The sequence below is a fragment of the Rhinolophus sinicus genome, chromosome 1, assembly GCF_057876585.1.
Source record: "Rhinolophus sinicus isolate RSI-liver-muscle chromosome 1, RSI-T2T, whole genome shotgun sequence".
Lineage (NCBI taxonomy): Eukaryota > Metazoa > Chordata > Mammalia > Chiroptera > Rhinolophidae > Rhinolophus > Rhinolophus sinicus.
The window spans coordinates 4,976,707-4,998,237 of NC_142501.1; the positions used below are offsets into that span (position 1 = coordinate 4,976,707).

Consider the following 21,531-nt stretch of genomic DNA (forward strand, 5'->3'; position numbering starts at 1 on the left):
CACAGGCCACCTGCAGGATGCCTCCCCCACTCCCCTGCCTCACTGGAGGCCTGCAGGGCGCTACCCAAAGCCTCAGCCCCCTCTGGCTAGGCAGGGTGGTGGGCCCTATGGCTGGACCCTTGATGACCTCTATACAAGGGCTTCCTCACTCCTGGGACTGGCGCCCCCACCTGCTTTGCTCCCCACACCACTCTGAGCACAGCTAAGTGGCTGGGCAGGGGGCTCCATCAGCTGTCTACCTCATCCCGAGGGCTGCGCCACAGGGCACCCTCCTGCGGGGGCCTCCTCCTCCCATGAGAACCCCCACCTGACCAGCACCAGCAGCAGCGCCATGGGCCTTCCTTCCCCTCCCTGCACCTCTTGGAGGAAGTGTCTCCACTGGCTCCCCCTGCCCTCTCCCTCTCCATTTTCTCACCTTCTAGAAAGGGCCCCCTCACTGCAGTGGCTTTCCCTGCTCCTCCCCTCTCCTCCCAGGTTCTCCTTCCCTCCTCTCTCCTCCTTGCCCACCTCCCCACCCCAGGCCCTCACTGCCTGCAGGCCAGTTGCTGCCTGGGCCCTGAGCTCACAGCCCCAGGCCAGCTGCTCCAGCCTCCCTGTCGCATGCCCTGGGACAGGTCAGGTTTACTCGGGTGCCAGGTGCCCTGGACTTCTTCGGGTTGACCCAGGAAATAGAAGGACAGGGGAGACTGAAGGGGAGGTCCAGTGCGGCCCCATGCTGTGGGGGAGCGGAGGGCCAGAAGGGCCTTCTCCAGCACAGGGCCTCTCCTGTTTGAGGCCCGAGAGGACAGGGGGTCAGCCCCTCCGGACGGCACTGCCTGGCTGCTGGGACTTGAGAAGGGTGAAGGTGTAGGATTCACCAGGCTCCTCCACCTTTGAGCCCAGGTCAAGTCACTGCGTCTGGGTGGCAGATATGTGGTGTGCAAGCAGCAGCTTTTCTCCTGCTAAGGTGGACCCTCTGGTGCAAAGCAGGCGGCCAGGGCACCTGGGAGGGCCCTGGGCCTGGCCCACGTCCTCAGCCACAGGGAAGGAATCCGAGTTCCACCCGTCCCTCAGCACGACCATCCCCCTCCCCTACCCCGGACAGCCAGGGGAGGCAGGGCAGCTAAAGGCCCTGGGGTGGACAGACCCGGATGCCAGCCCAGCGCTGCCCCGGCCTGCTGTGTGGCCTTGGGAAAGTCATTGCATCTCTTTGAGCCCTGGTGTCCACATCCATCAAATGGGCTCAGAACAGCAGTCCCTCTGGGATTGTGCTGAGGGCAGGAGACCCCGTTCTGGCAGATGGTATCACCAGTGGGGGCTGACTCACCACTGTTTACACCAAGGCTTCCAGCGCAGGAGGGGTCATCCCCTTCCACAGCCTCCCCTGCCCTGGCCAGTGGAGAGGTGTGGGCAGGGCTGGGTGCCACCACCTCCTGCTGCCACATGGTGTCGCTGTCGAGAAATGCACAGTCCGATGGCAGGGCACCCAGAAGGCTATGGCCCAGGCCTCCCTCTAGCTGGCAGGAAAGTGGGGACTGTGGGGGACGACCGCAGAGCCGGGCCCAAACTGAGGAGGGGCACACCTTCTGGGGCAGCCGGAAGGTGGCCGTACTTGCAGGTGGGGCCCAAGCCGACCCCTTGGGTCCTTCCATAAAACAGATTACACAACGTATTTTAGGCTTGGGTGTGAAAAAGACAAATATAATCCAGGCTGGGTTCATTATTACAGATGTCATGTATTCCAGACTATGTGTTACTATATAATTCACTGTATGTAGTATATTACATATATATTCATTACTATGTATATTCAATATTACATTCATCTGGATTTTCAAAGGAATTGAAAGTGCTTCATGGGCCCCTGACAATATGTGGGCCCCAGCTTTGTGCCCACCGTGCTAATGGACAGGCCAGCCCTGTCACATGCCCCGACAGTGAGGGCCCCGAGATACTGGCCTTTGCCACCTCACCCTAGCCCTGGTTCTGGGTGACAGCCCTGTCCCTTGGTGCCACGTGGCCCTGGCTCAGCTCTTGGGCTGTGGAGTCTAAAGGCTGGACTGGCTTGGCCATCCCTCCTGAGGGTTCCAAGGTCAGAGGTGGCCCCGTGGACCTTAGGGCCCTTGGGCCTCTCAAAGGGCCCACCCTGGACACCCGAGAAGCCTTTTGAGTTTCTAATGAGTCACCTCCCAGGAGAGACAGGGACATGTAGGCCTCTCTCCCGCAGATAGTGCACGTTGGCTGGGAGGTGTCCTTGAAGGCCCGGATCCTGCATGCCTGGGGACACAGGGGCCACCTCCATGGTCCTGGTCCCTCCCTGACTCTCCCTCACGGAGGTGAGCTGAGGTGTTACTCACCCGCATCTCTGACAGTAGTCTCCTGCGCGGGAGCTCGGTCTGGAGGAGCTGACTCCTGGGGGTGGGGCCCAGCCTGCGCTCCTCCCAGCCTCCCCAGCCCGCGCCAGGAGCCAGTCCCCGTACCCGGCAGCAGGTGGCGCCAGGCGCCCAGCTGTGGATCAGGGCTCAGGTCCGGCCCACCGGCTGTCCAGCCATTCTCAGGTTTCCATCCTGCGCCCCACCCTGAGCTAAGCTCTCTACCATCTCCTGACAGCCTCACGGGCACCCTACCAAACAGGGAAATTGAGGTTTTTGACCTAGAAGCTGGGGCCCTTCCCACTACCCTCTGGGGCCTCCCAGCGCTGAGTGAGGGGCAAAAACAAACTAGCTGCTTTGCCTATATTGACATCTCCGTCCAGTTTCTTTTAGGACTCAACTGCTTCCACAGGTTGCTGATGACCAGACAGTGGGTGGCCCCTGCCCCACCCCACACCTCTCAGGCCCACCTCTTGAGTGGATTTCAACACCCCCATCTCTAGAGGTGGCCAGTCGGCAGAGGAGAGGCTGGAAGTTGATTGGCTGGAAGGTAGTGAGACACAGGGTTGACCAGATGTCACCTCCTCCCGGAAGCTGCCCCTGACTGCAGGGCTGGGCCCAGGGCTCTTCAAAGGCTCTCCCAGCCCCTGGGCTGTCCGTGCCATGGTGCTAACCACACAGGTGGCTGCTGTGTGTCTCCGGCTGCTCTCCACCCGGCCATGAGCTCTGCAGCTCAGGGCCTGCTCTGACTGCAAGGCCGGGCACAGCGGAGGTGCCAGGAGGAAAGGCTGGACCAACTCCTCAGGTCACAGTTGGCTGTGGGCATTCAGAGGACGGGGCTGTGTGTCAGAGCCATGACAAGTGGGAAGGGGCAGGGAGGGGTCCAGGTGAGGGTGTGCACTGGTGTGATGGCAGGGCTGCCTGTACAGGGGGGCCGAGTGCCCAGCAGGGCAGAGGGGCTACTCCGAGAGGCCCTGAGGCCTGGTGGTGGGAGCTGGGATGGAGAGAGGGAACGGAATGAAGTGTACAGGAGACAGAAGTGGACAGACTGCCACTGACCACAGGGTGAGGAAGGGGAGGTGGCTAGGGCCCAAGCTTGTCCCCACCCTAGCCCCAGAGGACAATGGGTGAGGTGACGATGGGTGCTCCACTGGGAAGGCCTTTCCTCTGTGTCTCCAGCTGCAAACTCCTGTACAGCCATCAAGATCCAGCTCAGATGGCCCTTGATAGGGAAGCCGTTCCTGCCTCTGGGGGCCCTGTTCTGGGCTCCCACAACCCTTGAGCACCAGCGTAGTAGCTACACCCCAAAGGCAGGAAGGCCAGTGCTGAGAACAGGTACGGATGTGTAGGGAGCTGTGGGCGTGAGGCCAGGAGGCTCGGGATGGGGCTTGGGGACATTCACCACGGTGGGAGGGGCCAGGGCAATGGGAGGAGGGCTCAGCCAAGGCCTCAGGCTCCTGTGCACGTGGCCGAGGTGCCCAGCTCAGCGGGCCCCGCCTCATGGGGCCCCTCCAGACCCCTCGCTGGGTGAAGGCTGTCCTTTGGTGTCCTGTCCCAGATCCGTCAGAGGGCTGTCCGTGTCTCCTGTTCTCCTGTCAGGCTGGGAGCACTTGGGGACTGTGGTGGTGTCCAGTTCTGTGTGCCCATGAGTGTGTCAAGAGCCAGCCTCCAGTCGTCTTTCACAGGGGATGGCCCCGCTGGAGAAGGTGGTGCCTTATCAGGGTCTGTGCAAGGCCCCACAGGTACCGGGGCAGGGGATGGACGCGAGGGGTGCTCCTGGGTACAGGCTCAGGCATGGATGGGTTAACACCAGGCTAAGGTCATGGGGCCAGGCCTGCCGCAGTCACCAGCATGAGCGCCCAAGGCCTCCAGGAGAAACGTGGGTGAACATCTGGATGGCAGTCAGCCCAAGGATGGACAGCCCAAATAAGGGCTACCCGAAACTAAGGGGACAAGGCACGAGAAGATGGCGACTGCTGGTCTCCGGGATGGCCTCAGGGCTGAGGTGGCCTCAGGGGCCAGGCCCCGGATGGTGCTCGCTGCTGCTGACTGGGGCCCACGTCACCTGCTAGGGGGCTGCCCTGTGGGGGCCTCTCCACTAGGCTGGGGGCTGAGGGATGCCTCTGGGACCTGGGGCCGCCAGCCCTGTGCTCAAAGGGGGCGTGAGTGGGGTAGACGATAGGCTGGGGTCCAAGACTGAACCCCCTGAAGGTCTTGGAGGCTGCTGGGGTGGGTGGGCCAGGAGCAGAGACAGGCAAGCTCGGTGACCCCAAGAGCCTGACACAGCTCCCTGGTCAGGCCACACACATGCTCCCCCACAGCAGATGTGCCCCAAGCACTGAGAACAAGTGCAAGCCCTCCACCCCAGCCCCTGGGCTTCTAGAATGAACAGGGCCAATTCCAGATTTACGTCAGAACAGCTTTTATTGAAGTCAAGGGGTGCACACTGCAACCTCCCACCTGCCGAGCGTGGGGCGGGCCCTCCGTGGGGACGTGTCGCTGGGCTCCTCAGGGAAGGCAGTAGGTTGTATAGTTATCTTCTGAGGGGGCAACATCACTGCCCTGAAACCACACAACCTACTACCTCACCCCGTCGGCACCCTGGGTATGGAAGGGCCTGCCGTCCACGCCACTGCCCCACGCCAGCCCTGGCCTCTGCCCAGTAGCCCGTGGCCACCAGAGCCGAGCTGGAGGGCTGGGCAGGCGCAGGGCAGGACGGACATGCAGGCAGAACCTCAGTTTCTCCATGTACAGTGCAGCCCACACCATCATCTACCTGCAGTTGATGGGGGGGGGGGGTGCGAGCTTGTGCCCGAGGAGCCAGGCTGTGCTCAGAGGATGCCCCTGTCGTCCTGTTTGGGAAAGGCCAGCAACCAGGAATGAAGCCTTGGCTTCCCTCCCTCCGAGGTGGGCAGAGGTACTGCCGCTGACCAGACGCCTGATGCTGGGCTGGGCATGCGGGGCAAATGTTGGGGGTTGTGCTGACCGATGCAGGCCCCGTGGGTCTCCCTGGGGTGCGCCCTGCAACCCCAGCCAAGTCTCAGCTGCCCCCATCCTCCTCAGGCCCACGGCTCCTCCTCCTGGTGCCCAGTGCCAGCCACAGCGATGCAGCTGAGGGCGTACTAGACTTGGGGCCAGCCCCTCCCTGGGCCTGACACAGGGGGCACGGAGGGGGGGCAGGCTGCACAAACTGTCCCACGGTCCATCGGCTCTCACTGCAGTGTGGGGAGAGGGAAGGTCAACTCTGAGCCTTAGCCTGCTCTGGACACTTCCCCCAGTATCTCCAATCCTCATTTGGCCCCATTTTACAGGTGAGGAAACTGAAGCCCAGAGAGGTCCAGGGATCACACAGCAAGTGGAACCTAGGCCTTTCAGACTTATTACATGGCAGCCACTCTGCCCCACCCCACCAAGGCTGCTCCCCGCGCCCCTTCCGGGCCAGGGTCCTGGACGCTGTCCACCGTCGCTATTACAGCCACTTCAGGAAAGACAGTAGATTGTATAGTTATCCCATAGCAGGGCAGAGCCCCAAACTATACAACCTACTACCTCACCCCAAAGGGCCGTCAGTCTTGGCACCAAGATGCACTCGTAGCCTCGGGAGGTACCTCCTGGAGGGGGAGGAGGAGAGCTGCAGGGGCACGGGGGCGGGGGAAGGCCCACGGGTGCTGAGGGCACCAGGATTCTGGCAGGTGGGTCAGCCCCCCAGAGTGGCCCCACAGTAAAGGAGACCCCAGGAGAAAACCACCAACCAGAGGGAGAAAGAAAGGAGGGCGGAGGGAAGGGGAGGAGGACGGGGGCGTGCAGTGTGGCTTCTGGGAAACTGATTCAGGTGACTGGATCACCCCCCTCTGGACAGGAGTGGCCATAATGTCCCCTTCTGCACTGGTGACACTGGGAGGAAGGCTGTCACTCGTTGGAGGCCAGTATGTCAGAAAGACGACATACTGAGTGTGCGCCTGGCCGCCTGGCTCCCTGCTGCCCCAAGACGAGATGCACCTGTGAACTCAGGCCTGCTCCCTCCACCCACAGGACAGGCGGCCTCCTTCCCCAAGAGCTCTGGTTGGTCTGCGCCTGCCATCCATGGTGACCTGAGCTGTCCCCACTTTGGGAGGGGCCACAGGATGTTGTTTTGCTGCCCAAAGGGAACCTGGCTCCCCAGGGGAGGGCAGCTGGGCCAGAACTATAGACCCTCGAGGGACACAGGGCCCAGTGCCTGTCCTTGGGGCAGTCTCACACCTCCGAGGGCCCTGCACTCAGCGCCTGAGTGCACGGTCACCACCATGGCCACTACCTTCCTGGGGAACCCTGAGAAAAGCTGGGGAGGCAAGTGCTACTGCAAACTACCTTAAAGATAAGAAAACTAAGGCCCAGGGTAACACAACCTTCACGAGGGCACACAGCTGATGGGTGGCCGAGCAGAGACTAGAACATTCCGCTTTCTTCCTAGTGAAATGATGCGAGCTCTGAGCTCTCTGAAACCCTAAGCCTCTTCCATATCCCTTCCTAGCAGGCCACCTCCTCCAGGCAGGCACCAGGCTTGACTGTCATTTAATCCTTACAAGCCCGATGAAGCTCCGATCACTGATCCCATTTTGCAGTGAGAAAACAGGCTCAGATAGGTGGGGTCCCTGGTCTCATGTAGGGATGGGGGCAGGAGTGACTCTTGGGCTCCCCCAGGATTGGCCTTGCCCACTGCCGCAGAGAGAGGTCTCGTGCCCAGTCCCAATAAGCAGGGCCGCTGCTGCTCCCTGAATGACCCCTGGGTGCCAGGCGCTGTGCCCTCCTTCCCTTGAGAGGACAAAGTAAGTCCTGGAACCCTCAGGCAGCAATGACAGCATCAGGGCCCCCGCCTGCACTGTCAGCTCAGAGCAGTAAACTCAGGTGCTCTGAGTCACCTGGGGTGGGGGGAGGAATGCCCCAAAGCAGCCCAGCCCCCTGCCCAGGATCTGCCTGGCCTGTGCTCAAGGGCACTCCATGTCACCTCCAGGCCTCAGAAGGAAATCTGCACGAGAGGGTCCTGGGGTTCCTGTCTGCCTCCCTCCACCTGGACTCCTTGGCTGGCCAACGGGACTCTCCAGGCAAAGCCTGCCAGCATCCAGGGTGGGGGCGGAAGGGAGAGTGGCCAGGGCTCTTCCTTTGACCCCCCACAATGGTGTGAGCGGTCCAGGCAGGAAGATTCTGGCTCGTTTGTTGAGGGGCGTCCAGCACTGCCCAGCGGCCCTGGGGGTGACTGGCTACTGTTAGAAACTGAGGCCAAGGAGCCGCCCGGGGCTCACCTGAGTGTCTCAGGGACTCCAGGGGGCCACCGTGAATGCACCCTCTGGGCTCCTGACTTAGCTCCCGAGATCCCAAGGCCCTCACACTGCACGGAGCACCTGGTCTGAACGCTGGCCCCAGCAGGCTGAGTGGCATGGGACAGGCCAGCCAGCAGGTGGAGCTGGCTGTGACACCAGCTCTCTCCTCACTGTGCTTCTCTGGGCCAATCTCATTTCCTCACGGGCCTTGATTTCTTCACTGAGATGTGGGGTGGATGCAGCCCCCCCAGGGGATCGGAGCAGCGGTCAGGCCACCCCGCGGACTCCAACAACCCCCCCTCCCCCGGCCTGCACCACCAGCCCTCCCCTGGGCCCTGCTTCAACCCCAGGAGGGCCCAGGCCCCAGCTGGGAGCCACTGACTGCACAACAGGCCACTCCCTGGGCTGGGCTCCATAGGGTGAAGCGAAAGGGGGAGACAGAGACACACCCCGCTGGTCCACCCTGGCCACCTCCACAAGCCCCCTCCCCAGGCTCCCAGACCAGCTCAGGAGAAACAGATGCGACACAGTTTCTCTCATTTGGCTTTTCTTCTTGTTCCAGGCCAGACTCACCCGTGTGGCATCTCACTCAGGTTGGTGGCAAGCAGCCTGGGTGTATCATGGTGGCACTCGAGGTCTGGCTCATGGCTGGGTGGAGAGAGGGGACAACCTCAGGCGCACCTGGCTGAGCTCTGGGGTGGCGGGGGGGGGCTGTGCGCTCCTCTTCCATCCACTCTGTAAGGAACCAGGACTCCTTCAAGCCACGTCCAGTCTGATGGGGGAGGCCACAGAGAACCTTCAGAGACCAGCAGGTCAAAGATTACAAAATCACCAGTGCATCATGGGTAGATGAGGTGTGTCAGCTGGGGTCAGGTGCTAAAGAGTGGCAGGAGGACGAGGAAAGACAGCTTTATCTGGAGAACGCAGCTTGGGCAAAGGTTTGGCCGTGGGACTGTTAGGTCCCATCGATGGACTTCCATGCCTGACGGCAGGGCCTGGAGCTGGCGGGACACAGCTCTGACCACACCCCTCCCCATCATAAGATCTTCCGTGGCTCCCTACTTCCCAGAGCAAGGCTGGTGGGAGGGGTGTGCAGTGGTGCCAGACGTCACACGTGCCATCCTGTGAGTCACCTGGGCATTCAGTGGGAGTGGGTGTGCACCCACAGAGACCAGGGGCAGGGGACTGGCCAGCCTGTCTCCTGCAGAGTGACCGAGGGCATGGATTCCTGCAGGGTGGGGACTGCCTCAGCCCAGGGGCCCACCCTGACGCCCAGCTCACCGTGAGGAAGGCCACTTCAGACAGGACCTCCCATCTCAGCGCAGCTTCCTGATCTGTTTGGGTTTCAGAAAAAAGTAACAAACATCAGGTTTGGAAGAAAGCAGCCACGCCTGAGCTCTCTGCTCTGTGCCCCCTCCCTGTACCCACCCCGCCACCTGCCACGGATCCTGCATTTCAGCCCAGCCTCTTATCAAGGCCTTGTGCCTGGGGACACACCCCATCCAAGGGCCTGGAAGGAATGGCCTCTGTGGCCACCCTGTGCTGGAGATGCCAGGTCAGAGGTGACCAAGACCCAGGCCTTGCCCTTGAATGCGCAGGGCCCCTGGCATGTCCATGCTGGTGCCAGCACCGTGTCAGGTTCGTACCAATGCTCTGGGGCCTGGAGAATCCAGGGGAGGAGGGACAGGTGCTGCCCTCCTGTGCACCTGGCAGTTAGCATGACCTGGAGGGCGGCGCTGAAGACCCACTTCACAGAGGGGGCTCCAGAGGGAGCCTGGGACCGTCGTGACTGAGGCCTGTGTCCTCCCAAGGACAGAAACGCAGGAAGGGGCTCGCTCCGGGACTGGCCAAGGCCTCGGTCAGGCTGGCTCCATCGACTGCAATCCCATCAGCTCTGGCCCATTCCTCCTGGGATGACATGAGGGAAAGCCAGCAGGGCCAGTCCCCAAGGGAAGGGATGCAGGTGTAAGCCAAGGACACAGCCGGACTGCTGACCAGCTGGAGGGCCACTGAGGCTAAGCCCCAGATGTTACGACTTGGAGCCAGACCACTCAGGTCTGTCCAGCCCTGCCTTGTGCCAACCCCTGTGCCCCCACTGGCCCTGGCTCCCCGCTCCAGCCTCCCAGAGCAGAAAAACACCCCAGACAGGCCTCCCTGACTTTCCGGCGCCTCGCCAGGTGTGCCAGCCCTCCCTGCCACCAGGCCTCTGTCCTGCCTGTCCTGTCAGGGGCACCTGCCCACTGGTTCTGGCTCCTTACCCACGAGGGCCCTGCATCCCCGCAGGTGCACCTCTCTGCTGTCCATTGGGGGGCCCCAAGGTGAACACTTGCCCGGCTTGGGGACCAGCCTTGCCCTCCTGGGGACCAGGCCTCATGTCTGGAACTCCCAGGCCTGCAGCAAGCGGTGTGGCTGGTCTGAGCGGTGCCCACGACAGTGGCAGCATTCCTCTCTCCACCACACACTCACAGCCCACTTCCGGTCTCTCCAGGTGACCAGGAACAGACATCGTGACCCCCCAGCAGGGTCCCTACTCGGACTTTGCTCCCACCAAGGGAGGGCTCGCATAGAACCTGGTGCTCTCTTTAGCCAACAACCTGGGATTTGGGGGTTGGGGGGGTAGGATTGACATTTCTGTGTCTGTGACCAATTCATGGGAGAAAGGGCCCCAATTCTGTCGGGGTGGATTATCTGCTGGGCCCACCTGCCCTATAGTCCTAGGAGTGACCAAGGGCCTCAGGCCTTGGGAGGGCCAGCAAAGACCTCCCCTCTTCTGGAAGAATGGCAGGGGTCCTGAGACAGATAAAAGGGACACCCCCCCCCCCAATCCCTGCCAGCCTGGAGGCGAGCTGGTGGCAAGATCGGGCATGCAGCATGAAGGGGGCTCCCAGCAGTGCTGCCAGGAGTGAGCAGTCAGCAGTCGCCCTGCCATCTGCCAGCTGCCACTGCCGGTCCTGCCCCAGTCCTACAGTGTCTGCCCGTGGGCAGGACACTGGGCAGGCCAGGGTAGGAGGAGCCAGTCCCAAGGGGACAGGTGTGTGGGAGGCCTTAGTGGGCAGGAGGCCCTTTCAGAGCCAGGCGGATGTCTGGAGCGAACAAGGCAGACAGACGGTGTCACCCCGAAGTCACCTCAGGCTTGGCTTGGGGCCACCGGGAGCTGGGTCCCCCCCACAGCTGCCCCCCCATCGCTCCGATTAGGTTTCTCCCCATAAAGCAGCCAGTGTTTCTGCTCAGCAAGCCGTGCCAACAATGGAGTCTGGGAAAAAGACGTGGGGGTGGCATCCGGGGGGGCGGGTCTCCCCACAAACACAGCTATGAAGTTAACAAGATGTGCACACTGGGCAGTGTGCGACCCATGGGTCAGGACAGGGCTGTGCTCCCACTGAGCGCAGGGCAGGGCCAGTATGCAGGGAGGCCAGACAGGCACTCAATTTATGGGGTGCCAAAACTCAGCATCAAGACAGGTCTTTTAGTGTGTGAGATTAAGAAAATAAACCAACGTGAAAGGTTCCTGATATAAAAACATCAAACTTCAAGACAGGATGGATCAGGGCTCCTGATTTTTCTTTTCAGCTCCAACAGTCGGCGGAGAGCAGGACCCAGCGGCCTCACCGCCCCCCAAGACCACAACTTAGGAACACAGGAGCAAAGCCAGAACTAGAATCTGGATTTCTCTGACCCCAGGTTCTTCGCAGGGCCCTGCACACCTCCAGGCCACAAAGGTGAGGAAGTATTATAGTTAGAGCCTCCAGACAGGAGCCCCCAGCCCCTTCCCAGGGCCCAACCCTGTGGGTCAGGAACAGACCCAGGCCCTCCTTCCTTCTCAGGGCCCCAAGGTGATCTCTGGTTGGCACCTGCCTGTGTAGCTTCCCCGAGACGGACACCCACGTACTCCAAGTTGGGGTCTCCCGTTGTTGGGAGTCTGTGCCTCATCCTGGCTCCCTGCTTTCCCATTCTCAGAGACCTCCAAGCTCTTGGGTGGAAGGTGGCAGGAGTGGGGAATGTCTGCTCCCCACGGGAGAGGCCTGGCCTGTCGTGCTTCGGCCAGATGCCGCTCCGCCAGAGCAGGGCCAGGTACCCAGCGGAAGCTGGCATCACTGCCCTCAGGGGCGAGACTCTGGAAGCTCCCAAGAGTAGCATCTGAGAGAAGCTGCGGGCCCTGGCAGTCCATGGCCGTGAGATCCGCCCTGCTCTGAAGACACAACTTCATCCGTGGGGAACATGGACATGGGAGGGGAGCGAAAGGGGGGTACTGGCTCTGGGGGCTGCCAGGCCATGCTTCTGATCCCTGCTCTGGCCAACCAGCAATAATGGGCCTTGGGCAAGTTATTCAGCCCCTTGGCCTCAGCTGCCTGCTCTGCAAAGTCGGGCCAGGGCTGTCAGGGAGGACGTGAGAAGTGCCGTCTGTGCCCAGGGAGGAGCATCGGCCGGGGGAGCGCTTCTTCACACCCCAGGGCTAAGTTCACGGTTTGCTTGGAGTCCAGAGGAAAAAGCAAGAATGCAGAGCCCTTTCTGATCCTGTGGGCATCTCCGGCTGGCCTTTACCCGTTAGGCAATAGTTTTAACCTCAAAGGCGTGTATTTAGCCGAAAATATTCTCAATTCAAGCTGCAGTCTCGGTCACAAGGCAAGGGGGGAAGGGGACATTATCATTAAAAGTGCTGCGTGAAACCCCGTCCCACAGCTCCACCCAGGCACAGCTCCCTCTGGGGACGGACTTTCTGCCCTGAAAGCCGGGTGCTCCTTGCCCCCAGGAGGCTCTGGGCTTGGCCTGGCATGTGGGACACCAGGCACTGGTCTGTACATTCCATGGTCTTTAGAGGGAGAGGAGAGCCTGAGCAAACCTCACTTCATAGCCACGGAATGTTCTCTCCAGGAACCACAAGATGGAGGGGGCTGGGGCCACAACCAGCAACCTTCCCAGTCTGGAGGGCTTGGCTGGGCCACAGGTGTCTGGGGAAGGCAGCCCGGCTCCCGCAGCCCTACTGTGCGCCCTGCCACATGTGAGCTTTCTACCCATGGCCTCTCCCAGGCACACAGAGAGCAGGGTGCAGCTGCTCCCGTCAGCCTGGCGCCAACCCACACTGCCAGGGACATGGTGTCATTCCTTTCAAATGCACCCACTTTTCTCCAGCGCCAGTCCCTACTTCTTCATGTGGAGGTTGCTGTGAACTTCTTCCAGAAGCTGCCCTTTGAGGACCTTCCAGCAGGGTGCTGCCGGCAGGCACGCCACACCCGTCTACCCAGCTGAGGCTGGCAGAGGTCACTGTCCTGCAGTGAACACCACTGTGTCCCCTGAGCACGCTTTCCAGGCCCCAGCTGCCAAGACATCAGGGACGTCCAGGTGCAGCCTGCTTCTAGCATGGCCACTGCCTCTCCACAAGGCCGACCCTGGCTGCGGAGGCTGCCCCGGAAGCCGAGCAGGAGCAGGACCTCAGCTGGCCCCGGGGCAGCCCACCTCCTCCAGGAAGCCCCCTGCCCCTGCTTCCTGAAGACACGTGGTACCCGCGCCCACACCAGGAGCCGGGAGCTCCTCGGGCAGGTCCAGGGCAGCTGAGGGGCCGAGTGGAGGGCGGAGGCTGCTGCCTTGTGCCCAGGGCGGCCCGAGACCGACCTGGCCCTGCGACCGGAGTCCAGCAGCCCACCCCCGGTCGGGCTAGCGTCTTTTCTAGCACTGTCCGCGCTGGCCCGAGGCTGCCAAGGAGCATGGCTTTAATTACCGCTCCTCTGGGCTCTGGTCTGCAGCGTCCCCGGCCGCCTGGCGCGGGAGCCGGGCGGGGCTGGGCGAGGGGCCGGCCGCCCTGCCAGGATGTCGGCTGGTGCCAAGGCCGGGCGCGGGCGGGGCGGCGCTGGGCTCCGGCCAGGCCACGCCGGGCAGGCGGGCGCAGGGGTCCCCGCCGGCCTCCCTCCCCCACGGCCCCCGCCCGCCTCCGGCACAAAATGGCGGAGGGCTGTGGCGGCCATTTTGTGCAGCCCTCGTGGACAAAGGCAGATGGTGGACAAAGGCAGGCGGCAGGCGGAGCGGGGATGCGTCCCTAAGCGGCAGCACGGAACTGCCCTGGGGAAGCGCGGGCTCCTGCCCTGCGCTGAGTTCTGGGAGGCGCTGGCCGGAGAGCGGGGGCCAGCAGGGCGTTTTCTGGAACCTTCCTCCGGCCCAAGCTCCCAGTGCCCTGGGTGCCAAAGGCCCCCGTCACCCCCTTCGAGGGGCTCTGGGTGGTACTGGCACCGACGCTTTCCCACCTCACGTGGGCGGTGGCCCAACTCTGGGCATTGACTGCGGTGGGGGGCGGGGGAGCCTCGGTTCCTTCTGGATGCAAGTCCCGCTCTGCCCCAGACCCACAGAAGGCGGCCCTCATTGGCCTGAGGTTGGGGCAGCCTCCAGCCAGGTGGCCTGAGAGGCTGACCTTCATTCCAGATATGGCCCAGCACAGGCTACCGCCGTGGTCCAAGTTGGTCGGGACCAGGTAGCTCCTTCCTGCCCGATGCCAGCGGGCACGGGGTGGCTGCCAAGGGGATACGAGGACCCACTGCAGGATGCTCAGCCACACCCTCTTGACCTCCTGTGGCTCCAGCCCCACAGGCTGGCCACACCAGCACCAGCCATTTCTTGAAACTCGTGGCTCCTATCCTATTTGGTGACCATCCACCCTTTGCTCGTGTTCCCTCTGGGGAGCCCTCTCCCACCTCCTTTGGACAAGAGGCACAGCCCCTGCTGCCCCAGAAAACACCCACTGGACCGGAAGCCTCTGCGGAGCGGAGCCTGGCAGACAGAGGGCATACAGTGAGAGCCTGGGTCTTCCTGACTGTGCCCTGCCTGCCATCTCCACACGTCTAACAAATCTTATTGACAAAGTAATGTAAGGCCGGGACGAGCAGGACTGCTCTGGGGGCTGTGGGTCACCGCCAGCCACCCGTCCTAACTGGTGCCGAGCCCAAACCCACTTTACAGACAGGTAGGCTGAGGCCCAGGGGTCACCGTGCACCAGCCCTGGTTGTGGCACTGGGTCACCTGGGGTACCACCTGGGCCTTGTGCTCTGACAGGGACAAGTCCATCCAGGGCCTGTGTCAAGAACCAAGAGTGGAAATAGGAGGGAAGCCTCATGCTTTTTCGGCAGGTGGGGGCTGCCATGGTGACAGCATGGCATGGAAAGCAGGTGCCACTGTCTCCGTCACTTGTGTCACCACAGTTGTCCTGACAACTCCCCAGGCGTGAACAAACAGTCCTCACCAAGGACCCCTCCTAGAAGCAGCTTCTCCTTGGGAGCCTCCCATAGGGGGCTCACTGGAGAAGAGCAAGCCTCCCAGCTGCAGGGCCCTGGGTTCGAATCCCCGTTTACTCAATAGTGCTGTGAGCATGCGTACCACACCCTGGGCACGCGATTCCCGTCAGAAATGGCATGTGCAGACACCCTGCGCCTGTGATCTGCCAGGCCCTGACCTGAGCCCATCTCACCAGGTGGCTCAGTCGGTCCCTATTACAACCTGATCTAGAGGGAAGGAGCAAGCACAGACAGGCTAAGTTACTTCCCTACAGTCACACAGCTAGGGTAGGCATCCTCATTCTCCCTAGTGTTTGGGGGATGAGGGTACAGAAACTGAGAGATGTCTTGGTTTATCCGTGAGGTCACACAGCCACTAGGAAGGGCCAGACCCCTCTGTACTGGGAGACCTCAGCAAACCCCACACCTGAGATACTCTCTTTCCCTTCCCAGTGAGCAGCAAGGGCCTTCTGTCTCCCCAATTCCCTAGGGCTGGCCAGGCTGGGTGGGCACAGTGTTCTTGGAGCAGGGCAGCTCAGACCTGAGCCTGCTGGAGCAGGGACGTCAGGCCACTGGGCAGAGCGGGAGCCGCTCTCTCTCTGCCCAGAGCTGGACATGGCTGAGCTTTCAGCTCAGTAATATCTGGGAAATAAGACCTCCAACTGGGGAAATGTCAGAGGCCAAGTGTCCGGCTGAGCCCAAGGCAGGGAACCCTTGGCAGCAGAGGCAGAAGCCCCAGGCACCCCAGAGACACTGGGTCTGGGGGCCTCTTGGCTTTAGTCCAGCAGGAAGACTCCTTACCAACCCTCCAGCCCACCCTGGACACAATTCTAAAGAAGGCCTGAGCTGCAGGCCCTGTCCCCACCCCTTCACAGACCCCGCTCCCACCTGCCTCCCAGGAAGTCTTCTTGTGGAGATCCTGGCACCTCGGGGAGACCATATGCTCCTGGAACCGAGGTGTTTCTACTTCTGGGCAGGTTGGGGCCAGGCCCCTGCTCTACTGCTGGCCAGCTTGGTGGCCTGAGGCTGGCCCCTTGGCCTCTCTGAGCCTCAGCCCCTGTAGGGGTGCAGCACTGAAAGACACCCACCCAGCAGGGCTGCCATGAAGAGCAATGGCATCCAGCTCAGGGCCTGGCACAGTAACAGGAAGTGCTTAACAAGAGTGAACTGAACGGAAAAGTCACTTCCTCCGGGTGACGCTTGCAGGGTAGGCCATCCTCGCACCCTGTCCTCAAAGGATCTGCTTGTCACATCCCTTTTCACGTTTCAGAGTTAATCTCTCCCCGCCACGGCGCTACTCAGAGCCAACAGCTAAGCGCTGGATGAAACCCGTGGTTCTGTAGTTTGTCAGTATTTTTACTGGGACCAAAAGATCCAAAACAAAGTAGTTTTAAGGCCTTAACTTTTTTTCTGTCTGGGTAAACAGAGGGTATCTGGATATTTGGTATTAGAACAAATTTCTGCCCCTCCTTGGCTGTGGGCACCAGATACGGGTCAGCTTTGGAGCTGGCAGACGTGGCTTCTCAATGTGGCTCAGCTGTGGGGTGCCAGTCCCAATGCCCCAAGCCTCGGTTTCCTGTGACCCCACATCTGTGCCAACTCCTGCGGAATGGGGCTGCCGCTCCACACAGGAACCCAAGGTGCCGGGGAGGACGGGATGATGCCCCTAGAGACCAGCTGGCACTGGGTCTTGAGAGGGGCCATGGGGTTCCTGTCTGCCCCGAGTAAGGCTGAGGCCCCAGGGACTGGGAGGAGGCCAGCTGATGGAGCCGCCCAGGGCGAGACCTCCACCATCCTGGGCCGAGTCTGAAGACAGCACAGACTTCAAGGAAAGCAATTTCAATCAAAAACAAACCCCACCGATCAAGTCACTGTGCCCCCTAAATCTTCGACGTGCCCCCAGACCAAGCTGGCACCCTGAAGAGCCTCCAACTGACGCAATGACCCTCCCGGGCCAGACGCGAGGCTGGAACTGGGCTACTCCCGCTCCAGCCTCCATTTCTGGATGAACAGAGTGAGATGACAGCCCCACCTTGCTGGTGGTCCTGGGGCTGCATGAGGCTGTGACACACGAAGAAGGGGTGGCCCTCCCTGCAAATCCTGCCCATCCTCAGCCACTGTGCATGGCCCCCATCACTGTGGCCAGGGAGCCTGCCTCCCCTGGGTCCTCCTCCGCCTGGGGACACGCCTTGGTGGCCTCCGGCATGTCTGTCAGGGTTTGCAGATCAGGACTCACGTATACATTCTGGTGACAGCCTGTGTGAGGGACACATCTTTCAGGGCCTGGGTTTCATTTGGACCTTGGAGGCTGCCCTTGCTATAATGGGGGGATTTCAGTGGGTGTCCAGGAAAGCAGCTGGACTAGCTGGCCTTGGGCAGAGCCCAGCAGGCCCCGTGGGACGCCTGGGACAGCGGCACGCGCAGGCTCTGTCTCCTCAGCCACAGCCCAGGCAGTTTCCTGGTGGCCCTGCTGGACTCTCTCCCCGGGGCCCCGCCTCACTTTTGCTCAGCCTCCACTCTGCTCTTCCCCTTTCTCCATTATCGCTGCCCCCTTCAACATCCCCATTTCCCCGTCCCTGATGTCCCCAGTGGCCTCTCCTCCCCACCGGGGTCCCACCCCACCCTCAGGCACCGGCTGGTGCAGGCCCTGTGTCAGACACAAAAGCCCCATGGCAGTGTTTGCCGAGTCTGGCCCACAAGCTGGACCTCTGAACACGCCAGGCCCAGATGGCAGAGGGATCCTGGGCCCAGACGCAGCAGCCTGGGGGCCTGTCCACAGACCTGGGAGGCAGGCCTGCCCCTGGCCATGGCAACACGGGCGATGGGGCTGACGTCTGTCTGGCCCCAGACTCCCCAGGAGGCTTGAATCAGTCAAGTGGGCCCGACAGCCTGCTTGGGGGGCTGGCTCCTGGCAGGGGCAGACAGCGAGGTGTGGGGAGGGGGCTCTGAGAACCGCAAGGCAGCCATGACAGGGACTGGCAGGCCAGGACCTTCTCACCTGCTGAGCCGCTCCTTTCTGCTCAAGTCCACAGACGCCGTGAAGGGCCAGAGCTTACCCACATCAGCACTTGGCCCAGGCCCTCCCCCGACGGACATGCCGCGGTGGCTGGCTCCTTGCAAAGGGAGCTTCACTCAACTTACGTGCAGAAAGGAGCCGGAAAGATTCTAGCTTCCTGGGGTGAGACCTGGCCAAGCCCCTGACTGCATGCGGACCCTGGTCCCTGGGCTACAGAAAGAGGTGGGCAGGAGGCCAGAGTGGACCTGCTGAGCCCATGCAAATGTGCGAGAAGGGCCTGCCTGCTCCTCGGTCCTCCAGAGGCCGTGGGGGTATGTGCATGTGTGTGCACAGTGAGTGTTACCCATGTGTACATACCCCATTTCAGCCGTGCCCAGCCCGGGGTGGTAGCTGGAGGGAGGGGGTGGGAAATCCCGACTTTCAACATTCAAAACACTGCACTGACCTGAGGGTGGCATAGTCACCTAAACTTCAGGCTTCACCTGTGGAACGAGGTGGCTGGGAAGAAGGGTTGACACCTGAAAGGAAAGACAGATGCTGGTTAAGTCTTCGGAAGGAGCCCCGGGTGTGTGTGGGGTGCACGTCCCACAGGTGTATTGTCAGCTCTGGCCCACCCTGCCTGTGAGGCTGGGCACAGCTCAGGGGCCACCCAGGGACTCTCAGGAGACCCCAGGGGCCAGAAAGCCACTGGGTCTATGCGACTGTGTGCCCAAAACACTGGGGCTGAAACAGCCCTATTTTCTGGGGTCACCCCTCTCAAAGGGGCAGCAGCTGGCAGCAGGTGTGGCTGCAAGGATGTGGATTTGGGGGTCAGTGGGATGCAAGTTCAGAATCAGGCTCAGCAAGGCCTGATGGTTGCCTGGGGGTCCTCACTGCCCCTTTCTCAGCCTAGGTTTTTAGGGTTGGGAGCACCAAATGAAACAATGTGTGAGTTGTTCAGGATGATAAGAGGAACGCAGCTGTGCTGAGGGAGCTCCCTCCGTCTCCTTCTCCCTGGCCTCATCAGGGGCTTTGACACATCCTGGCGTGTCAGGCAGCTCTCTCAGCATCAGTGCTGAAGGCAGGACTCCCTAAACATCACTTCCTGTAAGGGATAGTCTTTCCCTCTTTGCTTTGGCTGCTAGGAAGCTCAGAGCTGAATTTACAAGTCCCCATCAGCAACTGGGAGGCTTCTACATGACACTGCTTTTTCTAGGCCTCCCTTGGATTTTCCCTATGCCCCAATTTTTTCAGCTGCTTATTTTTCTCCTTCTGCATCACCCATATTGCTCTAAACTGCTACATATATACATATGGATACATATATACATACATACATATGTATATACACGTACATGTGTTTTTCTTAACATGTGTTTTTCTTAACGTGGCAGGACATAAACAAACAATACATAACACCCAGGTTCCCCTTCTGCCCCGTGATCAGTGAAAGCCATGTATACAGACTTCAACTTTGCAAGGGGTGGGTGACCGATCCCAGGCCAGGCCCCCACTTCTTGGCCAGTTTAGGCTCCCTCTTCTACTCCTATTGGTGCTTGGGAGGGAGGCAGGAGGAGGTTCAGATGCCCCTTTTGCAAATGAGAAAACAGAATCCCAGGGAGGGGCTGTGGCTTCCCCAAGGCTACAGAGTGATGGCCCGAGGAGCCCGGAGCTGGGAGCCGGGGTTCGATCCATGTGCTGTGGTGTGGCCACTGCCATGAGCCCTCAGGGCTGGCAGTGGCGGCCCCCAGGCCGAGCCTGGGTATCAAGGCTCTGTGCCAGAGGAAGACAACCTCAAGCTTCTAGAATATGCCAGGCCAGGCCTCTGGCAGGCCCCACACAGCACCTACCGTGGGCAGGTGAGCCCCCTGTCCCATTGATGTGCAAACAGACCCAGGACCACCGTGGGGAGCTGCTCAGACCTGGAGGCCTCAGATATCACCTCTCGCCTCTCGGCCGCCTCCAGCACTGTCCTTGCTGGCCAGGCCATGTCCCCCCCTGCCCTGCCATCAACACCACCAAGGCCGTGAGGTTGATCTGAAGCCACATGGCCAAAGCAGGCCTAGGCTCCTGGGGCACTGAGACCCTCCTGGCTGCTTCAGAGACGCCGCCAACAAACGGCCTGGCCGCTCGGAGCTGAGGCTGCCCACAAGCCCCCAAGCTGCATGGGCAGGACCAGCTCTGTCTCCACCCACCATCTCGTCTCGCTCAGCACCCAGCACACATACGGACAGACGGAACTGGACCTGCTGAGCTCCAGCCAAGCGAGAGGAAGCCAGGAGAATGCCAGAGTGGGACACACACCAGGCCAGTTTTCTATCTTCTGGTGAATTATAAACCTCTGCCCCTTCTTGGGTGCCTACTGTGTCCTGCCCACTGGGCCCTCTCACTGAAGCCACAGGCATTCTGGGGTTCACTGTGCTTCCCCAAAACTCCATGGGGAGGAATTCCCACTCTAATCCTATGGACAGGTAAACTGAGGCTCAGGGTACCAAAGGAGCTCGTTGAGTGGGATGGCTCATAGAAGGTGGGCTGGGGGCTGTGCGTGCCCATCGCCTGGCATGGCTGCAGGTGGCAATGGCTCAGAGCTTGCTCAGGAGGGTCTCCAAGCCAACGACCCAGCCATCCCGACCCTCCGTGCTTCCAGGAGGCAAGTGAGCATAATCGGGCCATAGAACGGGCAGGGGGACCCGGGAGGAACGGGAGGGGGCACACAGCAGGCCAGGGCATCCTCCGCTCTTTGTCCTGGCTCATAGTCCTGGAGTGGGGTCTCTGCCACTGCCAGGGGTCAGGCTGGGTCCCTGGGGACTCTGGGCAGACTGGGGCTCGAGAGAGTGGGGCTGGTGCTGGGGTCTCCACATTCCCCTCCCGGCCCGGCCACCCAACTCCCAGGCTGCCTCTGTGCCTCGGCCCAGGCCAAAGACCATCATACCTGGTCCGTGCAGTCCTGGAGCCTCTTCCAAAGGACACGGTGGGTCCCATTTTCTCAGGGGTGCTATGGGAGGAGCCGCATTCTGCAAAACACAAGGTGACCACGAAGTCAGCTGAGCAGGCCTGGTGGCACACAGCCCCAGGAATGGTGAAGGGGCTCAATGGGGTCCCTCCCCCAGCCTCTCATTTACCCGACAACCACCTATATGTGGGCCCAGCCCACCGCTGCCTGGAGGCACCGAAGTGCCCAGAGGTTAAGAACTTTACGTGGAGGTGAAGGGGTCAGGAAAGCCTCGTCTGACTGCCCCACTCCCACGCCTGGTGCTAGACTCTCACACCCCCAAACAAACCCCAACTGCTGGCTCCCTCATACTCCAGCTGTGCACAGCTCTAGTGTCCGCAGAGGAAGGGGGCTGACAGGGCTCATGGCGCCTGCTCCTGGCAGAGTGAGGTTACCCCTTCACAGTGCCCCTATACCTTTCGCTCAGACCTGCCTTGGCACCCGGACTGAAATGTTCTCCTGCCACCAAAGGCCTATTTCGGGCCCATCTTTTAGGTTACCTCCTTCAGGGAGGCCTCCTGGGTCAGGGATCTCCCCAGCTTTAGCAGCAGGCTGGCAGGGGCGGGGGTCCCTTGAAATCAGCTCACAGATGACTGCACTGCCCATGGCCCCCAAGGCTGGCAGCTCTGTGGCAGGGGCC

At 61.3% G+C, this 21,531-nt stretch overlaps 1 protein-coding gene across 1 annotated transcript in view; it reads right to left on the bottom strand.

Annotated features, from left to right (window-relative positions):
* Positions 1-4,749: 4,749 nt before the first annotated feature.
* Positions 4,750-21,531, bottom strand: part of LOC109451199 (uncharacterized) — a 41,120-nt gene continuing 24,338 nt past the window's right edge. Inside the window, exons 3-6 of the mRNA XM_088792275.1 lie at positions 20,832-20,913; positions 18,366-18,438; positions 8,930-8,982; positions 4,750-8,420 (exon numbers count right to left, since the gene is read on the bottom strand). Of these exons, the coding sequence (XP_088648401.1) occupies positions 18,399-18,438; positions 20,832-20,913 (122 nt within the window). The 3' untranslated portion in view covers positions 4,750-8,420; positions 8,930-8,982; positions 18,366-18,398. The remainder of the gene's footprint in view (positions 8,421-8,929; positions 8,983-18,365; positions 18,439-20,831; positions 20,914-21,531) is intronic.